The following is a 25166-nucleotide window of genomic DNA, read 5'->3' on the forward strand; positions in this document are numbered from 1 at the left end:
TGCATGTTAGGTGGTGGGGGGTCCTCCGACCACCCCTCGTCGCTCTCGGACGACCAACCTTCACCTTGGCTGGCGCGATGCTCCGACCTTCTATGTGCCTGTGCACGTGCGGGCACGTTTTCGCACTCGAAAGGAGGCATTTTGCGCATGCGCACCTGGGTCATGCTTGTAAACAAAACAACAGCTTGATCCGTGAACTCCCAGCATCCCCCAAGGCGCGTGATTCAAAAGTTTTTGCCTAGTAGGCCTATAAATATTTTCCGCAAATTTTTAAAAAACTTTTTTTCGTCAACGTACCATACGTCCGTTCGGCACCCGACAGACAATTTTCGTTGACGTTTAATACGTCCAATTGGCGTTAAAGGGTTAATGTGATCGATATTTAGATTTTTAGTTACATTTGTGAAAGTGTGGTTTTTAGATGGATTATTGACTCCTCTTACTTTAAGCTCGAGTCTAGCTTCTTTGACAGACATTCCTGTTCTATTTATTAACTACGTACTGGAACTCTGTGTTGTATTGATAAAAAGAGCATTCCTTAGATTTACCATGATGGGACTGTCCACAGTTAATACATTTTGGGGATTTTCATTTCCAATTAGTAGTATGGGTCACTGTGTATACCGCTTTATTATGGCACACCCACACACCCATGCCACCGCGTTCAGTCTTTTTCTTTACTGCCTGGATGAGAGTCGCGGTTGCCCTCTCTCGGCCTTTTACCCGTTTTTGCTTGTGATTCTGTGTGTGTGCGCTTATATCATGGCTTTTTCTGTTCCTTCAAGGCCTCGCCAATGTATGTGCCCAGGAACTCCAGGTTTCCCGTGTTCTCGTTTCCTGGCTTCTTCAGCGACAGACCCACACTCCACATGCAGTAGGTGTCATGCTAATGTTTGTACCATAGCAAATCCCTGCTTTATGGGAGGGATTTTCTTCTCCTCGCCTCCTCTTCCTCAGGAGGTAATTTACTTCCTGCTTCTTTTGTTTCATTCGGAGGCGTCCAAAATGGCGGTGCTCTGGGGGTTGCTTGGGCTACAGGATTCACCCTCCTTGGAGGGTTTGCCGACGCACTTCATGGTTGCTCGCCTTCCCTGTCAGGCTACCCAAGCACTCCCCCCTCCTCCTGGCCTTGTCTTTGTTAGTAGCCGGGGTCAGCCATATTGTATTGCTCCGCCAATGATGCTTGCCACTTCCTCGGGTCAAGGAGAAGCCATGATGTCAGCGCTGCTGGTGATGTCAAGGGGTCAGCCATTTTTATTTCTCTCCACCAGTGGTGCCTGCCGCTTCCTTGGGCAAGGGGAAGCCGTGACGTCACTTGCATTGATGACGTCATTCCCAGTTCCCTCTGTTGTGCTGCCTCACTCTTCTGTGTCATCAACGTTTGCTCCAGTAACATCATCGCTGCCATCCAGTACGCTCCATCTCCCTTCCATGTCATCTGCACCCTCTCTTGCTGACCCGTCTGAGGTTTCATGTCAGGCGGTTCTTAAGAGATTGGACTCTGTTTTGGAAGATAGGCTTGCTGCCATGTTGGCTGGGAAGACCGGGAGCAAGCTTATGAAGTTAAAATATATGAGTAATAAAATGATAAAAAGCATTGTCAGAACTTTGACAAATAGTAAGCTATGTCAGAGACTGGTTCTGTATATGACTGAAAATTAATGCTATTAGTTGAAATAAAGCAAACAACGCATTGAACGATGTGGTCGCTGGAATGGAACCCTGGTGTTAAACGAGGAGTACCTGTATATTATTGTATCTTAATTCATGAGTCAAGTATCAAGTGTTTTGAGGGTAGTTCTTCTTCTATGTTGGGTAGAATGACTGTGCCCTGTATATAATTTAATGTTTCATGACTTATTATTGATATTATCGTGCCATATATTTCTTTTGTAAAAAGGTGGTGGATTGTTTTTTGGGGGTTACTAGAATTAACCATTCATTTTCTTTTATATATTGGCATTCCATTTCTTGTGTTGGACATATGTTCAATAATTTATTATCTAATATACTGTTCATATTTTATTTTCAGCTTTAAGTACTAGAGATCTCGACCAGTTATCTGGTCCAAAAAGATTATCAAACTGCACCAGTGTTGGGTTAAGATGATAATTTCTATTTCTTTTTGGACCTTACCTGATAAGGGTTATCTGTGTACCAGTTCTGTTTCTTTTCTCTGTAACATATGGTTCCATGGTTATAATGTTTGAATCTTCTGATTGGTTTTCCCTTTTTAGTAGAATCTCTATGGGCCCTGACGGGTGTTTTGGATCATATAATTTACTTGGAACTGGATGTGTCTTTGCTGCATTATTATCTTGAGCTGACAGAGGGAGATTCGGGAATAAACTTCTAATGGTCATCAACTGTGCCGAATTTTGTCCATCAAGGGGCCCAGGGGTACTAAAGACTTTAGGCGTATTTATCACAAAATTAGAGAAAGAAAAAAAAAAAAAGATATCCATTTTGAAAAGATATCATTAGCTTTTCATGAGGTTAAATCTCCCGCCAATGGCACAAGTGAGAAATGGCTCCCAATTGTCTGCACCCCTCCTACTCTACCCCAAAAGGGGATGGCATAACATGATCAGTATGGCCCAAGTGTAAGTAATACCTGCTTGGCAGGACTAAGAGTATTACAATAAAGGGATTTTTGACATAGGAAAAATCTATTTCTGGGCAAAGGACCTGTGTCGCCCAGCGAAATAGGTTCCTTTAGCACTATTTCTAAGGTAAAATATTGCTATAATACCAGAGAAAAGCTAAATTGGAAATGCCAGATTATTCTGGCTCGCTCACCTTTATTATAAGGTGTCGGTATGGTTTCTGGGGCGAGTGAAACCACTACCACAGGTCCTTTTCCATTTAGCCTCTCCCTACATCAAAAAACCTCAACTAGAGAGGAGCCGACCTAAGGCTCACTACCCGCTACTGTTACGGCTAGCGCCTCTGACGTCATTCCTTTGATAGCACGTCTACGCTGCACACGCGTTTTTCTTTGCTGTGTTGTGTTTTCGCTCTGGAACCTTTTATTTTCAACATGGAACGTCAAGCTGCTTCTGCATCCAGTTAAGTACTGCTATTATAGTTGACACTATTTAGGGGCTGCCCTTGGCACATTTAACCGAATTATTTAGGTTTTTATGAGTCGACGGCCCACGCGGTGCCTGCCCCGCGCCACCACAGCGGCTCGCTCGTTTGTGTCTCCTCGTCTCGTGTCTCACGTGGTCTCTCATACCGAGTGAGCTCGATTATTTTCTTAGCAGTATCGTTAATTTATTATCTATGATGCATTTATTGACGTTTTAGTTCCTACACGTGAGATTTTACCGAGCACGTGTTCTCGCTTCATAGCCTATCAGATCCCTACTGACCCAGTTTTCATGCATGCATGTTCCTTGTTGGTTAGGTTACCTAGTTAGGCTCTTTTGTATAGATGCTAGTCCTACTTTTAGTCCTAGCCTACCCTGGCCGTCTGTCCCGCGTTTATTTGTCACGACACTAGGCCAGCTGCTCGGAGTTACCAGGTCTTGACCACCCTTCCCGGTTGGTTCAGTCTAGTTCCTCCAGGACGTCTCGCTTTCTCTCTACCTCATTTTATTTCTATTTACCCCCGTGTAAATTAAACCTTTTATTTTATTACATATCTGTGAGTCGGCTCCAGTTGGCCTATAGGCCTTCCTTTCGTCTGGTCTTCTTCACCACGAGTGTGTTCATACCCAACCATGAGAAGTCCAGACGATCACGTAGTAGCCACCACGCTACCGCACTCCCCTCCCTCCCTCCACATCCCCCACCTAGGTGGGGTGATGTCTCGCTCACGTTGTCGCTGATAACCGATCTGAGTACCCCTTCGGGGGATGGAGGGAGGCCCCCACGAGGACTCTCGGTGTGCGGGTGGCTCTACCCTGCCGCTCTCACCCCAGAGTAGGGGGAGAAGCTCTGTTCGCCCTAGCCTCGGCCAGCCACCAGGCTCGGGTGAGCTCGGCTCTCCTCGGCTCTCTGGGTCCATACCCCTGCCTTTAGTCACCCCCTCCTACCCACTCGGGCGGACCCAGGATTCCGGCATAGCCGGACTCCTTGAGGATGTTGGCTACCTGGAGGCTCCGGCCTCAGACAGGGTTACATTTGCATGTATTCCATTGTATAATGCTGATTGTATAATTTCTGTCTTAGTTTAAGTTTACGGAACCACCATGCTCCTCCGGGAGCTACCCCTCCCTTTAGATTAAGTTTTACGGCGGAGTTACCAAGCTCCGCCACCTTACCATCCTAATCACGTCATCGGCAAACCGGAAAACCAGGTCCGAACATTGTTGGGTAGATGATGGATCTCCCGGAGTTCTCACTATTTAGCTTTGAATTTACTTTCAATCCAACCTTTATTATGTTTATTTATTTATTAGGTATGGAAAATTTTGACATAAGTGGAAAATTCCACAAATATTAACCCAAACATATATAATGTTATATGGAACCCTTAGGCTCAAACCTAGGAAGAAATTTCTGAGGTTCGAGAGGCCCCTCACCACGTCTAGGTGGTCTCAAAGTGAGGGGGAACCTTCAAGAAAATACTAGCTATATTTCCATTTCTTAATTAACTAAGTAACTCTTACCGGCACAAAATGATAACACCTTAACAAATATATAACCATGGGATGCTATAATTGCAATCCTAACAATAATCTGAAGCATAAATTAATCTTTATGTAACTACTATCCACAATAAAAGGAAAACCCTTGAATATGATTGGGTGCATTTCATCCTAAAAAATCTGGCAAAATATTTCAGTGATTACTTTATCATAATACAATCACAGTATACATACAAAATGAATGAAAGGTAAAGTGAAGGTATAACGACCCTTGATGATAGATCACAATTAGTTTAAACAGGTATGGACTTCATGAGAAAGTAGTTAACTCTGTTGGAAGCAAATAATGAGATGTGTCTGCCTAAGAGGAGCCATCACAATATGCCCTTCATTTTGTTTCTTTTTTCCTCTTAAAATGATATTGTTAAACTACAATAAAGTTTTGTACATACTTACCTGGCAGATATATACTTAGCTATAGTCTCCGACGTTCCCGACAGAATTTCAAATCTCGCGGCACACGCGACAGGTAGGTCAGGTGGTCTACCTTACCCGCCGCTGGGTGGCGGATGTACAAACCACTCCCGTTTGCTTGTCAGATTTTTCTCTTCCACCTGTCTCCTGAGGGGAGGCTGGGTGGGCCATTAATTGTATATATCTGCCAGGTAAGTATGTACAAAACTTTATTGTAGTTTAACAATATCATTTTTGTACATGAACTTCCCTGACAGATATATACCTAGCTGATTGGCACCCTTGGTGGAGGGTAAGAGACAGCTAAATAATACAGGTAAGACGGGAAACAACTAATATTGTAGGATATAAAAACCTTGGTTCTCACCTTTTCAGGATGAAGACTTCATAGATACTGTCTCTGAGTCTGCATTGCCTGGAGAGCTACAGCTAGGACGTGACCTGATGCTGAAAGACTCTCGGATCTACCACTGGGATATGTGATCCCCTATTGTGGTAGAATCCAAGTCGGATCCTGTTAGAGGGACCTTGTCCGCTTACCTAACAGATCCTTACCACTACCTCTGCAAGGAGCCAAAACCCACCAGACCACCTAACCAAAATACAAAGGGTTAATATTATGACAAAAAAGAGGTGCCTCCTGCAACCTCTTTCAGACAACCAAAAAACACCAATATAAAATATAGGGTAACATATAAAAAATTTACACAGGATAGTTTTCAGCTCCCTGCCCCAGCACCGAATCCGCCGATACGAAAGACGACCCAAGGTGAAGCCCAATTTATCATATGTGATTTTTACATCACGTAGGGTAGTGGTTTGCAAAAACCGATTGGCATCTCCAAAAAGTCGCCTCCATCAAGTTCCGCACAGACATATTTTTTTCTGAATGCAAGCGAAGTTGCAATGGCTCTCACCTCGTGAGCTTTCACTTTCAGTAGTCTAAAATGTTCTTCCTTACAGGCAACATGTGCCTCTGTAATAAGGCTTCTCAGAAAAAAGGAAAGAGCATTCTTCGACATGGGCCGAGTGGGGTCCTTTACGGAGCACCAAAGCACATCTTGATTAGCCTCAAGTTGTTCCTTCCTCTTAAGGAAATACTTCATAATTCTCATAGGGCAAAGAGTTCTTTCAGGCTCTTCCCCTACTAGAAAAGATAAACTACGAACTTCAAAGCTCCTGGGCCAAGGGCGTGATGGGTTTTCATTCTTTGCAAGAAAACTTGGAAGAACGAACACACCATAGAATCTTCCTTAAACCCTACATTGCCCTCAATAGCTTGGAGCTCACTCACTCTCTTAGCTGTAGCTAGGGCCAAAAGGAAGATAGCCTTCTTCGTCAGATCCTTGAAAGAGGCTAAGCCAGGAGGTTCGAATCTAGACGATCCAAGGAATCGTAGAACTACGTCTAGATTCCAGTTCGGTACCACATGAGGACGCTTAATGGTTTCAAATGATCTAATAGGATCATGCAGGTCCTTGTCATCGGATATATTTAAGCCTCTATGCCGAAATACCGCCGCCAACATACTGCGGTATCCCTTAATAGTTGACACAACAAGATGACATTCTTCTTTGAGGAAAATAAGGAAATCCGCAATTTGGGTCACAGAGGTTCTGGAAGAGGAAATGTTCTTCCTCTTGCACCAACGTCTGAAGACATCCCACTTTAGCAGCTGTTGCTGAAAAGCCTTTTGCTCTGACCAAACTTTGGACAGTCTGAAGCCAGTCAGACTGAGAGCGAGGAGATTTTTGTGGTACCTGTCGAAGTGGGGTTGTCTGAGTAGATCGCTCCTTAGCGGGAGCGATCTTGGAAGGTCCACCAACCATTCCAGTAGCCCTCTGTTTGAAGCCATTCTTGGGGCCGGCCAAAAGGGGAGGGGCGATTAAGGTCATTCTCGTTGAATCGGACTCTACGAACTTCTTGATGGTTAGCCCCAGGATCTTGAAGGGGGGAAACGCGTAGACGTCGAGTCCGCTCCAGTCTAAAAGAAGAGCATCTATTGCTAATGCCTCTGGATCCGATATCGGAGAGCAGTAAGGATCCAGCCTCTTCTTCTTTGACGTGGCAAAGAGGTCTATGTGTGGCCTGCCCCATAACTTCCACAGGCTCTGGCATACATCCAGATGAAGGGTCCACTCTGTGGGAAGGACCTGATCTTTCCTGCTGAAGAGATCTGCTCTTACATTCCTTTCTCCCTGCACGAACCTGGTGAGAAGCTTGGTTCCCCTTTCTTCTGCCCACAGAAGAAGGTCTCTTGCTGTCTCGTACAGGGAGAAGGAATGCGTCCCCCCCTGTTTCCTGATATATGCCAGAGCTGTAGTGTTGTCCGCGTTGACTTGCCCATACCCGATCTTCTGACTTTGGGCTTGAAAGCCTTCAGAGCCAACCACACAGCCATCAACTCCTTTCTGTTGATGTGCCAGGCTACCTGGTCCCCCACCCAGGTACCTGACACTTCGCTGGTTCCCAGAGTTGCCCCCCACCCCGTGTCCGACGCGTCGGAGAACAACACCAGGTTGGGGGTCTGGGATTGAAGAGACAGTCCCTTCGCAATGAGGTTGGGATCTGTCCACCAAAATAGATGTTTCTTGACGTCCTGGGATAACGACAGGGAGAACATCAAATCCTGAGAACAACGACTCCAATTCCGATGAAGAAAGAATTGGAGCCGTCTCAGGTGCAACCTTCCTAGGGAAACGAATTGCTCCAGCGAGGAGAGCGTCCCCAGCAGACTCATCCACTCCCTCACTGTGCATACTTCTTTCCCTAAGAAGGTTGTTTCTCTCTCGAATCCTCGGGCTATCCTTTCCTGAGAGGGAAAAGCCCGAAAACTCAGAGAGTTCATCTGTATCCTGAGATACACACACTCTTGCTCGGGAATTAGAGATGACTTCTTGAAATTGACGAGAAGTCCCAACGCCTTCGTCAATTCTAGAGTTACTTGTAAGTCCTTCAAACAACGATCTTCTGAATTGGCCCTTATTAGCCAATCGTCGAGGTACATGGATATCCTCACCCCTTTCAAATGAAGCCATTGAGCCACATTCCTCAAAATCCCCGTGAACACTTGAGGGGCCGTCAAGAGGCCGAAACACAGAGCCCTGAACTGAAAAATTTTCCCCCCATCATGAATCTGAGAAACTTCCTCGAGGAAGGATGGATCGGTACGTGGAAGTAAGCGTCCTGTAAATCCAAGGAAACCATCCAGTCCCCTGGACGATTTGCTGCCAGCACTGATGAAGGCGTTTCCATCGTGAACTTCTTCTTTTCTATGAAGAAGTTCAGGGCGCTTACGTCCAACACCGGTCTCCATCCCTCTGAGGACTTCGGAACTAGGAAAAGGCGGTTGTAGAAGCCCGATGAACGATGGTCTGTCACTAGTTCGATAGCCCCCTTCTCCAGCATCTGATCTACTGCTGGATGGAGAGCTTGATTCATGATGGGGTCTCTGTACCTGGCCGTCAGTTCCCTTGGGATGGTCGTCAAGGGAGGTCTTTCGACGAAAGGGATGAGGTAACCTCTCCTCAAAATAGAAAGGGTCCAAGGATCCGCCCCTTTTTGGGCCCAGACTTCTGCAAACTCTAAGAGTCTGGCGCCCACCGTTGTTTGAAGGACTTGCAAGTTATTTGGGGGCTTTAACAGACTTGGCATAAGTCTTACCCCTTCTTGAAGGTCTACGACCTCTAAACGTAGAGGTTCTTGAGGAAGACGCCCCTCGAAAGGGTTCTCGAACACTTGACTTTTCCTTCTTAGCCTTGGTAGGGAAGGAAGGGCGAGGTTTTCTTGCCGACTGTGCCAAAAGGTCCTGAGTGGCTTTAGCCGAAAGCGATCTCGAAATGTCCTGCACTAGATGTTTAGGGAACAACTGAGCAGACAGGGGAGCAAACAGCAAAGAAGACCTCTGGGCATGGGAGACAGACTTCGTTAAGAAGGAACAATAAACAGGCCTCTTCTTCACGATCCGGCCCCATACAGGAGGCGCCATTTCACTCGCTCCGTCTCTTACCGACTTGTCCATACAAGACAAAAAACACATGAGATCTTCTGGCGAAAATGACTCTGGCACTTCAATTTTCTTGGCTAGGACCCCCAACGACCAATCAAGGAAGTTAAATACTTCCAGCACTCTAAACATGCCTTTTAGCATGTGATCCAGTTCATTCATTGCCCAAGTCGTCTTAGCAGAGTTAAGGGCAGCTCTCCTTGTCGAATCTACCAGCGCCGAAAAATCCGAATCAGCCGAAGACGGTAGACCCAATCATAAGGACTCTCCTGTTTCGTACCAGAAACCAGCGCGTCCTGATAACTTCGAAGGAGGAAAAGCGAACATCGTTTTCCCCGCTTCTTCTTTGGAAGCCATCCAGGAACCAAAACTCCTCAGTGCCTTCTTCATTGAAAGAGTTGGCTTCATCCTCACACAAGAAGAACTCTTCGCTGTCTTCGCCGTTGAAAAAAGTGAGTGAGGAGAAGGAGGAGCCGTAGGAGTAAGGGAATCCCCAAAAACTTGCAAAAGTAGCTCTGTAAGCTTCTTGTAAGAAGACACAGCAGCAGAAGTGTTCGGTTCCTCATCCGAACCTTCTAGGATGTCTTGTCGAGGCGAGCGCGTAAGATCCTTAGGTGACGAAGGGATCCTAGTAGGAGTTGAGCGAGAGGTTGGAGAACGCCCTCTCTTAGAAGAGTTCACATCCACTGGAGAACGATGAGAAGATCTGGGTTGTCTATGATGAGACTCCCTCTTCGAGGTAGACGGAACCTCAGCAGAAGGAGAGGTAGGGCTCCTACTCCGAGAATCCTTGGAAACATCCACAGGGCGCTTACGAGGAGGCGAGCGCCTGCTAGACTCTTTGCGTCTATCCTGAGGCGAGCTGCTGCCAGGAGAAGAGCGCCTATCGGGAGCCGAGCGCTTGAACTGCTCTCCATACCTGTCCAGTTGAGTACGATCAATGGAAGTTCGACTGGCAGGCGAAATGCGCCTACTAGGAGAAGGCTGCTTGCGAGACTCTTGACTTCTAACAAGAGGGTAACATTCAGGAGAAGGGTGCTTCAAAGCTAACGAGCGCCTACCTGGCGAAGGGCGCTTCCGAGATTCCTGGTGCCTACCAAGAGACGAACGGTCAGGAGTAGTGCGCCTAGAAGCGGGAGAGCGCCTACTACGGAGAAGTGCGCTTGAAAGACTCTTGTTGTCTGCCCCGAGGAGAATAATCAGGAGTATGACGCCTTAAAAGAGACGAGCGCCTACTAGGAGATCGATGTGCAGTAGGCTCTTGGCGCCTACCTTGCGGGGAGCGGCTAACAGCAGGCCGTCTATCATGCACACGACTCCTACCAGACTCTTGACGCCTGTAAGGAGAGAAGTCACGATCCGACACTCAAGGAGAGCGACATCTGGAAGAAGAACGCCTACTTGTATAAGGGCGCCTTCTAGGATCTTGAGGCTGCTGAGGAGAAGTCCCACGCGAGGGAGTTGAAGAAAAAGCGTGATGAGCAGGTGCAGTGCGCTTACCGGAAGCGGGAATCCAATCTGGAGACAAAAAATTCTTTCTACATAGAGCGTCCTACCGATGTTTGGCGCCTTGAAGTCAAAAGAGAGCCAGGAGAGCGAGGGCGCTCACGTGAGCCCCTACCTTCATACGAAACCTCCCCATATGAAGGAGAACGCCTAAAAAGAGGAGAACGATCCTCTGAAGAGCAGCGCCTAGATCTCTTGATCGGAAGAGAAACGTCCTTCTTCCTACGTGATCTAACTGCTAGAGAATCTGCTAGCGCCGTGATCTGAGCTTGAAGTCCCGCGAGTACTCTGTAGGAGAATCTTGTTGTTCTTCCTCGGACGCAGGCGCAGAGCGAGGAGCGTGAGAAGAAGAACGATCACAGGATTTCTTGGGTTTCTTCGCCTCCACCGACGATTCTTCCGGGAAAAACCTCTGGACTAGAAGCCAAAGGACTGCAGGGAGCCTTCCAAGCCCTCTTCAACGGACGTGACGCATCCGGGGAGTTCCAACCTCTCTTCGGAGAGGGAGAAGACGAAGAGGAGAAGCAATGGCGTAGGAGCTCCTTCTTGTAGCGATCCGAGGCAGCCTGGGAGCGTACTTCAGGATCTGCCGAGGGGACGCCTGACCGGTGGGGGTTCTCCCTAGCCCTCTTGCGGCTTTCGACTTTCCTACTCCACTGGAACTGGGAGTCTGGAAGAGGTCTAGGCCTAGAGGCACTAAGGAAGGGCCGGTCAGACGCACCCTCCACAACACTGGGGACACTGCACTGATCACTAACACTCTCCTTACCTTCCAACTGACGAATCTTCTGATCCATAGAAAGAATCGTGGCTCTCAGAGCTGCCGCCTCCGAAGGCGAATCTTCGGCTTCGGTGCGGGGAGCAGGGGCTGCAACTTGGGAAGAAGGTTCTAATTCTACGTTAGTATTAGGATCCACATCCAACTCACTCATTCTAGATCTACTAGAACTTCTAGAGGAAGCCTTACGCACTCTATCACGTTCCAACTTCCTAACATAAGAAGAGAGAGCCTTATATTCTTCTTCATTCAATCCCTTACATTCACTACAAGGGTTAGCAAAAGAACATTCATTCCCCCTGCATTTCATGCAAACCGTGTGAGGGTCTACCGAAGCTTTCGGCAACCTCACCTTACATCCTTCATTCACGCAAACCCTAAACAAAACCGAAGTTTTAACTACTGAATCTAGGTCAGACATCGTTAAAGAAAATCCAAATCAAAATCAAACCGGTCCACAATCAGCGTATGCCAAGCCAAACAAAGCGAATACGTCACCAAATGAAGTCCAAATTAACTCCAGGCAAGCAAGAATCAAAAAACTATCGAGAGGAACCGACAACAGTTGTTATCGTTCCCGCGACAGAGAAAAATCTGACAAGCAAACGGGAGTGGTTCGTACATCCGCCACCCAGCGGTGGGTAAGGTAGACCACCTGACCTACCTGTCGCGTGTGCCGCGAGATTTGAAATTCTGTCGGGAACGTCGGAGGAGACTATAGCTAAGTATATATATCTGTCAGGGAAGTTCATGTACAAAATTGGGTAATTTTGTAGCAAACAAAAAGGTTAGCAAAAGAAATGGGCCTGTGGTGAAATAAATAAAACTTAAAGTTCTGAGCTATAACAATAATAACAAAATGTGTAAGTTCAGGTATACATAACCAAAAAACAAATTACCATGCCTAGCCAAAATTACTAAAATGGAAAAACTTTCAGCAACTTTACCTGTACAGGATGTAGTAGAAAAATGGGGGGATGTCTGCGGTGTGGAGGGTGATGGTTGAGGTGAAGAGAGTGAAGACTGACTGGCCATTGGAGGTCTTACACTGGTTGAGGGAATAATGGAACTTGTAGAATTGGAAGATCTCCGTCGTTTTTTACTTCTTTTTCCATATCGTGATAAAATGGGCATTTTATTCTTTTTCCGGGGTCGTTTTGGTTTAGGTGTTTCTTCGGGCACTGTTCTAATACAGTTATCCTGTAAGTTAAAACCAAATATCAGAAAGACTGCCAAAAACTATGCTGAGGAAAAAAGTTTTAAAAACATCTTTAAGATGAAAGTTAACAATGTAACAATAAATCTTCAAATGCCTGTAGAATTCATGTCTATTTCTAAATAAATAGTAAATATTGTGAACCAATAACTTCATAAAAAAATGGGTCAAAATTCAGTTTCATCAGCATTTCAACCACAAATATAAATGCTAAGAGCCACTTGGTATGCACAACATGGTATGTATAAACTTATTTTTCAGTTATGTTAATGTAAGGGATACCTTACATGTACAAATATCCTATGTTTCTGAAAATGAAATGTCATGTTCAATAATAACAAACCACTTTCTTGGAATATGGTTTAATTCACACTTACCAAAGGCAAAGATGATTCTGCTATGTGATGAGAGAAACCTCCATAGCAGACAACAACAACACTAAACATACCCCTTCTAAAAAGATATGCAGTAGGGTCGCGTGTGCGACCCATCCATACTAATGTCAGCAGTGAGCAGATAGTTTGTCTTGTAAAAGAAATTGCACCTGGTTACTAATGTCTTTTTCCAGGTACAAAAGAAAATGACAAACATGCTTCTTCCTAAAAGGTGAAAGATCTGACATGGAGTTTTTAGTGGACATCAGAGCGTGCAGATCATTCATCCCAGCTAGCTTGAATGAATGACTCAACCCTGCTCTCCTACACCAACCTCCACATATTGACAGCCAGCAGAGCACTACTGATAATGTAGGAACGTGGGAGATGAAAACTGCTTTTGACGGGAATGAATATGACTAGTCATTAATAACCTATTAGTTGATGTAGCAGGTAAGCACAACAGAAATCATCTCCCAAAAAGATGAACAGACATACAACAACAAAAGTATCAATGAGACGAGAGGTAACAATATGCACCATTGCATCCGACATCCCACCTCCAGAGATGAGAGAAATACTACAAGAATATGAAGACGTATTCAAGGATGACCTGAAGCACAACCTAACAAAACCCACATCCACTTGCAATTCAGACGGTTGGCCTCAGAAAAGCTCACCTAGGTGAAGAAGGTATTCAAAGAGATGGAAGAGCAGGAATAAGCCAGAAAGCCCCCAGCCCATGGGCATCACCCCCTACACACAGCACCAAAACCAGACAGAACATGGTGCCCCTGCAGAGATTACCGATGCCTGAATGTAAAAACAAAACCAGACAGATACCCACTACCAAATATAGCAGACATAACAAACCAAATGAACAGAATATGAATATTCACAAAAATTTATCTCCTGAGAGGGTACTTCAGAGTCCTGGTAGCAAAAGACAATATCAAGACAACAGCTACCATCACTTTATTCGGTACCTAAACATTCAACTACACCTGTTTCGGCCTCCCTTAACTCAGGAGCAACATTCCAAAGATTGATGGACCAGTTGTTCAGGGACCTTCCATTCTGTGTGGTTTATGTCGACAACATACTGATCTTCAGCCAAACCTAAAAGAACACCTCAAAGATGTGAAAAAAAGTGCTACAAAGACTGAAAGAAGATGGACTCAGTGTGAAAAGACAATTGTGGAGAGGCAAAGGAAACGGTGGAGTTTATGGGACACAAAGTGAGCCTGGAAGGTTTTAACATTTTCAAGAGATTGTGAAAGCAATAAAATACTTCCCCAAACCAACAACTGTAAAATCAGTACAAGATCCTTCAGGTTAACTAAATTACTTCCACTAATTCATACCAAATACAGTGGTACCTCGATACGAAATTAATCCGTTCCGAGGCGCCTGTTCATGAGGTTTTTCATATCTTGGACCACATTTTACATGTAAAATGGCTAATCCGTTCCAAGCCCTTCAAAAACACCCCAGTAAATTTCATAATAAAGCTAAATTGACCTATAAACAATGAAATAATACAACTTGGACCATTCAATACCTAAATTAATAACGTACTGCTAAATACCTGTAAATAAAGTGTATTAGTGTACATGGTATACAAGAAATACTGTACGTATGTAGTAAAATGTGGAAGCTTACCTTTCAAGTGAGGCTATCTCCGAAAGTGGCGACAGAGGAGGAGGACAAACGGCAGATACGTACGTACACTTAACTTTACGAAACATATCAAAAAGTGTAAGGAAAACTAAACTAAAATTTACAAAACACATTAACAAAACTGTAACACTTAACTTTGCAAAAAACTAAAAAAAGAAAAAAAAAAATGTTTGTCTTTTTTTTTTCCTTTCTGGGCTCAGCTCGTGTCGCCCTATGAAAGTATCCTTAATATCATTCTTTCTAGGCAAAATTAATCTAAAATTACCAGAGAAAAACAAAATTAAGAAAATGTCAGTAAAACTGACTCGCTCACTCTATAAAAGAAGTGTCGGTATGAGAATAGGGGCGAGTGGGAACACTACCACGAGTCATTCACCATTTAGACCTTCCAATCTAAAATCCCCACCAGAGAGAGCTGATACTAAGGGGTGATGCGGCCGCTACTACTACTACTACTACCGACGCCACGGACAGCAGCGCCCCTAGCGGTCATCCTTAATTATTAGACTACACGTTGTACGCTTTTTTCTTTCATGCCGTGTTATCTTTGGATTTATCTCCTTATTCACCATGGAACGTGCTGCCATCGCATCGGCTAAGTTAAGTGCCTCATAAGTAGTATTTTACTGTATTTTAGTCTTCCAGGGACCAGTATTTTCCTTCTAATAGGTCATATACGGTTTCCCGGTTGACTCGTGGCGGCGCCATGCCGCCTCATGTTAAGAATTCCCGGTCTTCCATACTGGGACTTCTTATACTTATGGGCTTACTATATCACGTTCATCATCTTTTACATCGTTTTTATAGCTAGGACAGCCCTTTTACCATTTCTCTTAGTTTGGTATTTAGGGCTATTCTGTGTTTCTGGCCCAGCATCCCGGCTCTTGCTCTTCATCGGCTATCGCTGGCTCCGAGTAGTCAACTGTTCCTCGGAACAGTTTGCCTCCTCCTGGGCTTCTTTTTCTTTTACTAAAAGTGTCTTTTCCATCTTTTACGATGTAATTTTAGTTTTATTTAGGGTGTTAGGCTAGCCTAGGTGCATGTCCCATGTGTTTGGTACAGTCTGGTTCACGTGGCTCCCTTCCACGGTTTTGTGTTGCTATGCGGCTTAGGCCACTTGCGGTCACGTGTTCCATAGCACCTTTACCCTTCCCCTTCCCCTTCCCTCCCTACCAGGTATAGGGAGGGGTCTGGGGGACTCCTTGGTTACCATGACAACCTCAGTAGCCTTCCTCCCTCTTTCTCTGAGGAGGCCAGGAGTTCCTCCCAGCTGGGGTATAGGGCGACCACTTGTCTCGGGTACCGGGTCACCGAGCGGGTAGTTGTTGGGACGGGGAGGAATAGGCCACCCCCCCCTCTCTCTCTCCCGCCGCGTTACGCCGGAAACCCCCCCCCCCCCTTTGGTTATAGTTCGTCTGGCTCCGCCAGCGGGCGGGGTGGTCACTACTAGTGGTCTATTGCTTGCCTACTATATCCTGCCTTTTTCCGGCTACCGGAGGAGAGCTTGCTTCTTACCCGGGCACTCTTCTAGTAGACGGGGAAAAGATTTATATATATTTCGTTATAAATAGAAGGATGTACCCTAATTTTACGGTGAATTTTAGTATTATCTAACTGTGTGTATACCATCTCCGTAGTTCTCCGTCGTGGTTTCATGGCTCACCACCACACCTGGTTGGATATTCTCTCTTGTCTCTGGCGTAGCCTTAGACAACTCCAACCGCCTAGTTACCACACGTATTATGGCGGGGCTCTGGTTTAATCTAACTTTCACGCTCCGGCATGCAGCGGAGCAATTGTTAGGCTGTAAGTGTTCTCCTGATACTTATGTATCTTTCCACTTACAGGCTACCAACTGTCAGGTCCTGGGGTGTAACGCGACGCTTTATGACCCCTGCGCCCATGATGAGTGCAGGACTCACGCCCCGTGTGCCACGACCTACAACGCTATGATCGTCTGGTACCCAGAAGCCTGCACCATTTGCTATGACCTTGTCAGTCAGCTGGTGGGGGGGGGTAAGTCGATTTTAGACTTCTTTATCGTATTACTAATAACACTTAGTCATAAGCTTGTTAAACCCCGTCCCCGCCACTAGAAGCTTCATTTCGCCTTCTTTTTCAGGCTGCCGCCGTGAAGGAAGGCGCCTAGGCAACCTGAAGGCTTGGGTGGGCGGCTTCGGGAAGAACGCCGCCAAGGGCCAGCCGTACATCTTAGATAAGAAGCTGGCCGTTCAGATCTTCCCCGGCGGCAAATCAACAGGCTACGTTGATCCTATCTCGGCAGCCCCTCTCATCACTTCCATACAGCAAGAGGTGCAGCAGTCGTTCGGGTCCGTGGCCACGCAGGAGCCGGTCCCAGACGTCGCAACTTTGGACCTGAACATCGAACCTATGGTGGTAGGGGCGGAGGATTTGTTGGTTGAGGTAGGTGTGTCGGGCGCCCAAGGTCTTTCCTTGGGCGCTCCTGGATCTTCTCCTGTCCCTTCTACTGCTTCTTTTCAAGGCTTTACGGGATCTGAGATCCTGCCCGCTCTCCCGCTCTCTCTGTAACCCCAAAGGTGAAGGGACAGAGAGACGGAAGACCCTCCACAAGACGACTTCTAAGAAGTCGTCGTCGTCTTCTTCAGTAAAGAAGTCTTCGACTTCCTATGCTGACGCGGTGAAGGCTAAGCCGAGCTCTTCGTACTCCAAGAGCTCTAAAGCAAGGCTTCTAAGGAGAAGGCTCGCGCTCCAGCTGAGCCAATGCCTTCTCCGGCCTCCACCGCATCCACTCCGGCAACGCCGGTTGGAGTAGCGGGACCGAGCGCCTTTGATCCCACTGCCTTCTCAGCAGTGGTGATGCAACAGGTAGGAGAGATGGTAGGCTCGCAGGTCTCCGCCCTCGAACCAAGTTTGAACAGTATGTTTGCGCAGCTGTCAAACACCCTTAGTCAGTCGGGCCAATCCATCCAAGATCTCTCTAACAGAGTTAGAGAGAATGAGGACCGAGTAGCTGGGCTTTCTCAGGCTCCTCATCCAATCTCCCCAGTAGCAGGTGGCTTGGCATTCTCCAGCTACCTCCACATGAGTCGCTACCAGCCTTCTCCATGGATACCCATGGAGAGTGGCCGCTTACGCTCCATTCAAGGACGGTATGATCTCTGTCCCGGAGTGTGGAACTCGAAGAATTGAGGACTTCGAGTTTTATCCTCCGGGATTAACTCAGCCTTTCATTGGATATGCTAGGCTGACCGTGGCGGCCCTCACTAGGGAGGACAAGATTTTCCCGAGAAAACGTGCTTATATAGTAGAGAGCAACGCACAGCGGGAATGGGTTCACTGCCTGGAGGACTGGGAGTGTACCAACACTAAGCTCCAGGCTTTCAAGAGTCCTTTCACTATTTTTGCGACGGAGGAGGAGGCTTCTCTTCCGTTCGCTACTAAAATAGTGGAAGCGACTCTTCAGGCAGTCCTCAAGGATGAGCCCATGCCACAGCTGAGGGAAGCGGATTCTACTTCTCCGCTCTTTTTCCAGCCTTTGGAGAATTGTGGGAGAACTTGCCTGCCACATTCACGATTGGTAAGCTTAAACCAGACTGCGCAATGGACCAGTTTTGGCGAAAAGCTTCCAAGGCTGCCTGATACTTTGATTCAGGCAGAGTTCGATGCTCGAACTAGGTTTGGGAGGTGGTCCCCTCAACTCCTTAATTATCACTGAAATGGCGGCACTGTCGTATGGCACAGAACCGCTATTCAAGATTCTGGCCAAGTCTCAGCTCCAAACAGTTCAGACGGATGCTTTCGACTTCTTCCAAGCTAGGAGGAACTGCCGAAAGCACGTTCTGCAGGAGTGCACTATTAGGCACGAACCTAATAGACTCCTGGCTTCCAGCATGTGGCGGGCGGACCTCTTCCCAGAGTCCGCTGTGAATGAGGTGCACCACGAGGCTGCTAGGCTCAACCACAGCCTTAGAGCTAGGTGGGGCATCTCCTCTAAGAGGAAGCAAGAATCCGCCCCTGCTGCTGGTAAGAAACTCAAGAAGTCTGGTAACAAGGTTCCAGCCTTACCAGAAACATCCGCAGCACAAAGCAGTTCGTTCAGGCCGTCCCAGTTACCCAACAGGGACAACCATCAACCTCGAAACAGAGGCCCAACCCATCCTCCTGTTGTCCCCTCAGTCGCAACCCTCAACCTCCTACGCAGTCTCGCCGGCCTTCAACTCTATGTATGAAGGTCAGGCTTACCCAGCCTTTAATAGGCTTTCGAGAGGTAGCAGAGCGAGAGGCCACTTTCGCCAGCGTGGCGCAGGGAGAGCGGCAAGGGGAAGGCAGTTCAGAGGAGGGCGCGGAGGTCAACCCGCCAACAACAGTGAGGCTCCCCATGGTAGGAGGGAGGCTGTTCCTCTTCCGTCACAGGTGGGGGTTCAGCAAATGGCACAGAGCATCGTGTCCAAGGGATTGGGTTGGAGTTGGATCAAAGATCCCCCTCCAATCAAATCATTTTATCAGGAACCATCAAAGGAATTGACAGATTACGCGAGGGAACTCCTTCAGAAAGGAGCTATTGCGAGAGTCAAGCATCTAAATTTCAAGGTCGCTTATTCAGCGTGCCAAAGAAAGGCTCAAAACAAAAAGAAGGGTAATCTTAGACTTGTCAAGGCTAAACTCTTTTCCATTCGTTGCGACAAGGTTTCAAAATGCTTACCATCTCGCAAGTAAGGACCTTACTTCCCCGTGGGGCCGTCACATGCTCCATCGATCTTACAGACGCATACTATCATATCCCTATAGCCAGGCACTTCCGCCCCCATTCTAGGCTTCAAACTAGGAAATCAGACGTTCTCATTCAAAGTGATGCCCTTCGGTCTGAATGTAGCCCCCAGGGTATTCACGAAAATAGCAGAAGTGGTGGTTCAACAGTTGAGAACTCAAGGGATAATGTAGCAGCATACCTCGACGATTGGGTTGATTCTGGGCACCAACAGTCGGAATGTCTCAAAGCCACGAAAAAGGTAGTTCAATTTCTGGAACATCTGGGGGTTCCAGATAAACAAGACGAAATCCAGACTTACTCCAGAGTCTCGTTTTCAGTGGCTAGGAATCCAATGGGATTTGTCTTCCCACAATCTGTCAATTCCGGTGGTCAAACGGAAAGAAATAGCCAAGTCTGTGAAACAATTTCTCAAATGCAAACAAACATCAAGGAGAACCAGGAAAGAATCCTAGGTTCTCTTCAGTTTGCCTCAGTGACAGACATCCTCCTGAAAGCAAGGCTGAAAGATATAAACCGAGAGTTTGGCGATCGAGAGCAAACGCCAAATCTCGAGACAAGTTGTCAGTAATTCCACAGATCCTTCGCAATCAGCTCCGTCCATGGACAAAAGTGAAGAACCTGGCCAAACTAGTACCCCTTCATATCCCCTTCCAGTGTTTAACCATTCACACGGATGCCTCCCTGTCCGGGTGGGGGGATATTCTCAATTCAAACAAGTTCAGGGGACTTGGTCAGTTCAGTTCCGCCAGCTCCACATAAACATCTTGGAAGCAATGGCAGTATTTCTTACCCTGAAGAGACTTCTTCCCCCGAAAAAGTCTCATCTAAGACTAGTTTTGGACAGTGCAGTGGTAGTTCATTGCATCAACAGAGGAGGGTCCAAATCCAAACATGTGAACCATGTCATGATAGCCATCTTTGCACTAGCAGACAAACACAAATGGCATCTGTCCGCCACTCACCTGGGGGGGGTGGGGGGGAAGAATGTGATAGCAGACGCTTTGTCCCGGTAGGTCCCTCTGGAATCAGAATGGTCCCTGGACGACAGGTCATTCCAGTGGATATGCCGGAGAGTCCCAGGTCTCCAAGTGGATCTCTTCGCTTCACAAGCAAACACAAGCTCCCTTGCTATGTGGCCCCCAACCTGGACCCTCTGGCTTATGCCACGGACGCCCTGTCCGTTAGATTGGAATCAGTGGAGGAAAATTTATGTCTTTCCTCCAGTGAATCTTCTTTTTGAAAGTCTTGAGCAAGCTGAGGACTTTCAAGGGACTAGTAGCTCTGATTGCTCCAGACTGGCCCAAGAGCAACTGTATCCTCTGCTTCTGGAATTGGGCCTCCGACCTCAACGGATTCCCAATCCCAAGCTGTCACAATCAGTACAAATGAGGACTGTGTTCGCTTCCTCAGGAATTCTTCAGACCCTAACTTTATGGACTTCATGAAGTTTGCGGCTAACAAAGATGCTAACATTGATCCACAAAAACATCCTCTTCCTAGAATCAGATAAGAGAGAGTCAACTATTAGACAATATGACTCAGCTGTTAAAAAATTAGCATCCTTCCTGAAAGAATCAAACACTACAACCATGACAGTTAACTTAGCTATATCCTTTTTCAGATCCTTGTTTGAAAAAGGTTTAGCAGCTAGCACTATTACTACTCATAAATCGGCTTTGAGGAAGATCTTCCAGTTGGGTTTCCAGATAGACCTAACAGAATCTTACTTTACGTCTATTCCTAAAGCCTGTGCTAGACTTAGACCTTCTCAAAAGGCCTACTGCAGTCTCATGGTTCTTAAATGATGTCCTCAAACTAGCTTCAGATACTGACAACTTGTCTTGTACATTCATAATGCTTCTTAGAAAGACGTTATTCTTATTAAGCCTAGCTTCAGGAGCTAGAATTTCAGAACTGTCGGCTCTATCCAGAGATGCGTCATGTGGAATTCCTCCCCTCAGGAGAAGTTCTGCTTGCTCCGGATCGTAGTTTTTTGGCTAAAAATGAGGATCCTCTTGCAAGGTGGGCTCCTTGGAAAGTCATCCCACTTCCGCAAGATCCTTCTCTCTGCCCAGTATCAACTTTAAGAGCCTTTCTATCTCGCACATCCTCAAGATCCTCAGGTTCTCTCTTTATGAGAGAAAAAGGTGGTACTTTATCAGTAAAAGGAATTAGACAACAGATCCTTTACTTCATTAAACAAGCCAATCCTGATTCATTTCCTAAAGCACATGACATCAGGGGAGTAGCCACCTCAATTAACTACTTTCAACATATGAATTTTGAGGATCTTAAAAAGTATACTGGATGGAAATCTCCGACAGCCTTTAAACATCACTACCTAAAGTCCTTGGAATCTTTAAAATTTTCTGCAGTAGCAGCGGGAAACATTGTTTCTCCTGATACTGTATAGTAGTCATAGTATAGATCCAGGTCTCCTTTCTACCTACCTCGTCCAACATGCCTCACCCCATCGCCATGCTACTCGGATACTCTAGCCTTAGCCGCTGAGTCTATATTGGTGGATTGTCCCTTATTTTTTTTGCAAGGACATCCACACTATGTACTTATAATGTACTTCAGTGTCCCTACCCTTATTTTTATGCTAGGGTAGGACACAATGTGTTTGTATATTATGTAAATATCTTACTTAAGTGAATCAATTGTGTTAATTTACATTGCTTTACTGGATATTACTATGTTTAATATAAGTTAATTTTAAGTACTTTATATTGTTTGCTTTCTTTATCATGTCATTGTTTAGGATAAGTTAGCTTTAAGTACTTAGTTTGTATTCTGTAATGTCCCTGATTCACTTATATTATATACCTATTTTTTACAACTGATTTTCATTTGTCCTTATTCCCATCTTGTCTGTTTCTCTGGTACTCTTAAATAGGCCGACACGAGCTGAGCCCAGAAAAGGGATTTTGACGTAGGAAAAATCTATTTCTGGGTGATTGGCTCGTGTCGCCCTATGAAACCCACCCTGTCTTTGTTTACCCACCCTGCAGGACAAGATGTTCATAGATTAAGGATGACCGCTAGGGGCGCTGCTGTCCGTGGCGTCGGTAGTAGTAGTAGTAGCGGCCGCATCACCCCTTAGTATCAGCTCTCTCTGGTGGGGATTTTAGATTGGAAGGTCTAAATGGTGAATGACTCGTGGTAGTGTTCCCACTCGCCTATATTCTCATACCGACACTTCTTTTATAGAGTGAGCGAGTCAGTTTTACTGACATTTTCTTATTTTGTTTTTCTCTGGTAATTTTAGATTAATTTTGCCTAGAAAGAATTATATTAAGGATACTTTCATAGGGCGACACGAGCCAATCACCCAGAAATAGATTTTTCCTACGTCAAAATCCCTTTTTTATACTTTACGTAGTTTTTATTTTTATTTATTTTTTTTTTTTTTTTACAAAAATTTTCAACTTCTTCACCACTTTCAACTTTCTGTTTTTTAGTATTACTTGGTTCTTCCTTTTTACTTACTCCTGCTAATACTAAAGGCCTCTTTAAAAAATAACTATCCAAGGAAGATTGCTTCTGCCTACTTTTCCCATTGTTCCTGAAACGACTCGGGCAAACGTCATCGAACTGCGCAAGCATACCACCTGTGTGAGCCTTTTCGGGGTGTCTTTTTTTCTACAAACAATTGCACTTTATGAAAAGCGGCTAGAACATCCTAATTTCTGCCGTTGTCATAGGGTTGTCCTCCTCCTCCTCGCCGCTGCTAGAGAACTCCTCTTGAATGACTTTATGTTGCATGGCCTCCAACTCCTTCAGGTCATCCGTCGTAAGTTCCTCTTGGTGCTCCTCAAGAAGGTCGTTGATGTCGTCCTCGTCGACGACCAGCACCATGGGCTTGCCGAGTGCAACGATCTCGTCAAGATCTGGTTCCAAAACAGTTTCAGGATCGTCAACTGTTTCTGAATCTGCAGCACCAGCTTCGCACGCGTCTAATCCCTTGAAGTCTCGTGCGGATACGGCATCAGGCCAGAGTTTCCTCCACGAGGAATTCAAGGTTCGCCTTGAAACCTCCTGCCAAGCTTGGTCGATGAGTCGGATGCATATGACGATGTTGAAATGCTCCTTCCAAAATTCACGCAAGGTGAGGTTTGTGGTATCGGTGATGTCGAAACATCTCTTGAAAAGATATTTCGTATACAGCTTCTTAAAGTTCGATATCACTTGCTGGTCCATGGGCTAGAGGAGAGGGGTGGTGTTAGGCAGAAGATAAAGAATCTTGATGAAGGAATACTCCGCTAGGATATCTTCCTCGAGGCCAGGAGGGTGGGGAGGGGCATTGTCCTACACCAGCAGACATTTCAGAGGGAGGCGCTTCTCTTCCAAGAATTTCTTCACTGTCAGGCCGAAACACAGATTTACCCATTCCGTGAACAAAAGCCTCGTTACCCAGGCTTTTGCATTAGCCCTCCACATCACTGGAAGTTTCTCCTTAAGCACTTTGTGGGCCTTGAAGGCTCGAGGAGTCTCGGAATGATAGACCAGTAGGGGCTTCACCTTGCAATCCCCAATGGCGTTTGAACAAAGTGTGGGCGTAAGCCTGTCTTTCATAGGCTTATGCCCGGGTAACTTCTTCTCTTCCTCCGTGATGTACGTCCGACAAGGTATTTTTTTCCAAAAAAGGCCAGTCTCATCACAGTTGAAGACTTGCTGAGAATTGTAGCCTTCCTTGGTCATCATCTCGTCGAACGTCTTTTAAAAGGCTTCGGCCGCTTTTGTGTCCGAGCTGGCAGCCTCCCCATGCTGCACCACCGAATGGATGCCAGTCCGTTTACGAAATTTCTCGAACCAACCATGCAAAGCTTTGAACTCTGGGGTTGTCGTTGATGTCCCTTCCCCTCCATCGTCTTCCGCCTGGGCAATCAAATTGCCGAACATAGCGCTGGCCTTGTGGGAGATTGCCGTCTCCGTTATCGTATCGCCAGCGATTTCTTTGTCTTTTATCCAGACAAGAAGCAGCCGTTCCATCTCATCGTGCACGTGGGTACCTCTTGCTAGACAAAATAGTGATGCCCTTGGAAGGTGTAGCTGCTTTGATGACAGCCTTCTGCTTAAGGATGGTGCCCATTGTAGACGAATTTCGGCCATATTCCTTGGCGATCACACTCAATCGCATATTCTTGATAATCTCCATCTTTGTCTCCAAAGAGAGCATTCGCTTCTTTCCATGAATTTCAACTTTCTTGGGACCCATGACTGCGTTATACTGTACGTAATTTACGTATAAGTAGAGTAAAGTTTTCACACAACACGATAAAGTATGTATACTACAACGAAATCACTACCGAATTTACGTTAATAAACGAAATTGTTAGACCAAACGAATACAGCGTGCATATGATACAGATGATGCCGTGCAGTGGCCGAAGAAGCACGCCGCTATGTAGATGCATCATGGGAGGGATGCTGACCAATAGGAGAGAAGGATCTCATGGCGGTGACTAGCGTCAGGAACCAATGGGAGAGCAGGAGGATGGTGGAGAGTCTACTCGTTGGTTCGCGCGCAAGTTTCAAAATTGTTATCGGTTGTTCGGGCGAATCTCGGACTTTACAGAAACCTTTCGTATCTTGAAAACTTTTCGTAAGTAGGGCCATTAAATTTTTCGTGTTAGCTTTCGTATCTCGAGTTTTTCGTAAGTTGAGCCTTTCATATCTCGAGGTACCACTGTATTGCAAAAATAATGAGTCCCATATATAAACGTAATAAAAGGAAATAAAATGAAGTTAAATTGGGTATAAAATCAAGATTAATCATTT

The 25166-nt window shown here is 46.0% G+C and overlaps 1 protein-coding gene across 3 annotated transcripts in view; it reads right to left on the reverse strand.

Moving 5' to 3' along the window:
• LOC135219622 (uncharacterized) overlaps positions 1–25166 on the reverse strand; it is a 353181-nt gene that overhangs the window by 127087 nt on the left and 200928 nt on the right. For 2 of the 3 annotated variants that reach the window (XM_064256539.1, XM_064256538.1), the window contains exon 9: positions 12181–12559. In XM_064256539.1, the coding sequence (XP_064112609.1) occupies positions 12200–12559 (360 nt within the window). In that variant the 3' untranslated portion in view covers positions 12181–12199. Of the gene's footprint in view, positions 1–12180; positions 12560–25166 lie in introns of those variants that run through there. The other variant, XM_064256540.1, reaches the window with a different exon arrangement.

Source organism: Macrobrachium nipponense, chromosome 1 (genome assembly GCF_015104395.2).
Source record: "Macrobrachium nipponense isolate FS-2020 chromosome 1, ASM1510439v2, whole genome shotgun sequence".
Lineage (NCBI taxonomy): Eukaryota > Metazoa > Arthropoda > Malacostraca > Decapoda > Palaemonidae > Macrobrachium > Macrobrachium nipponense.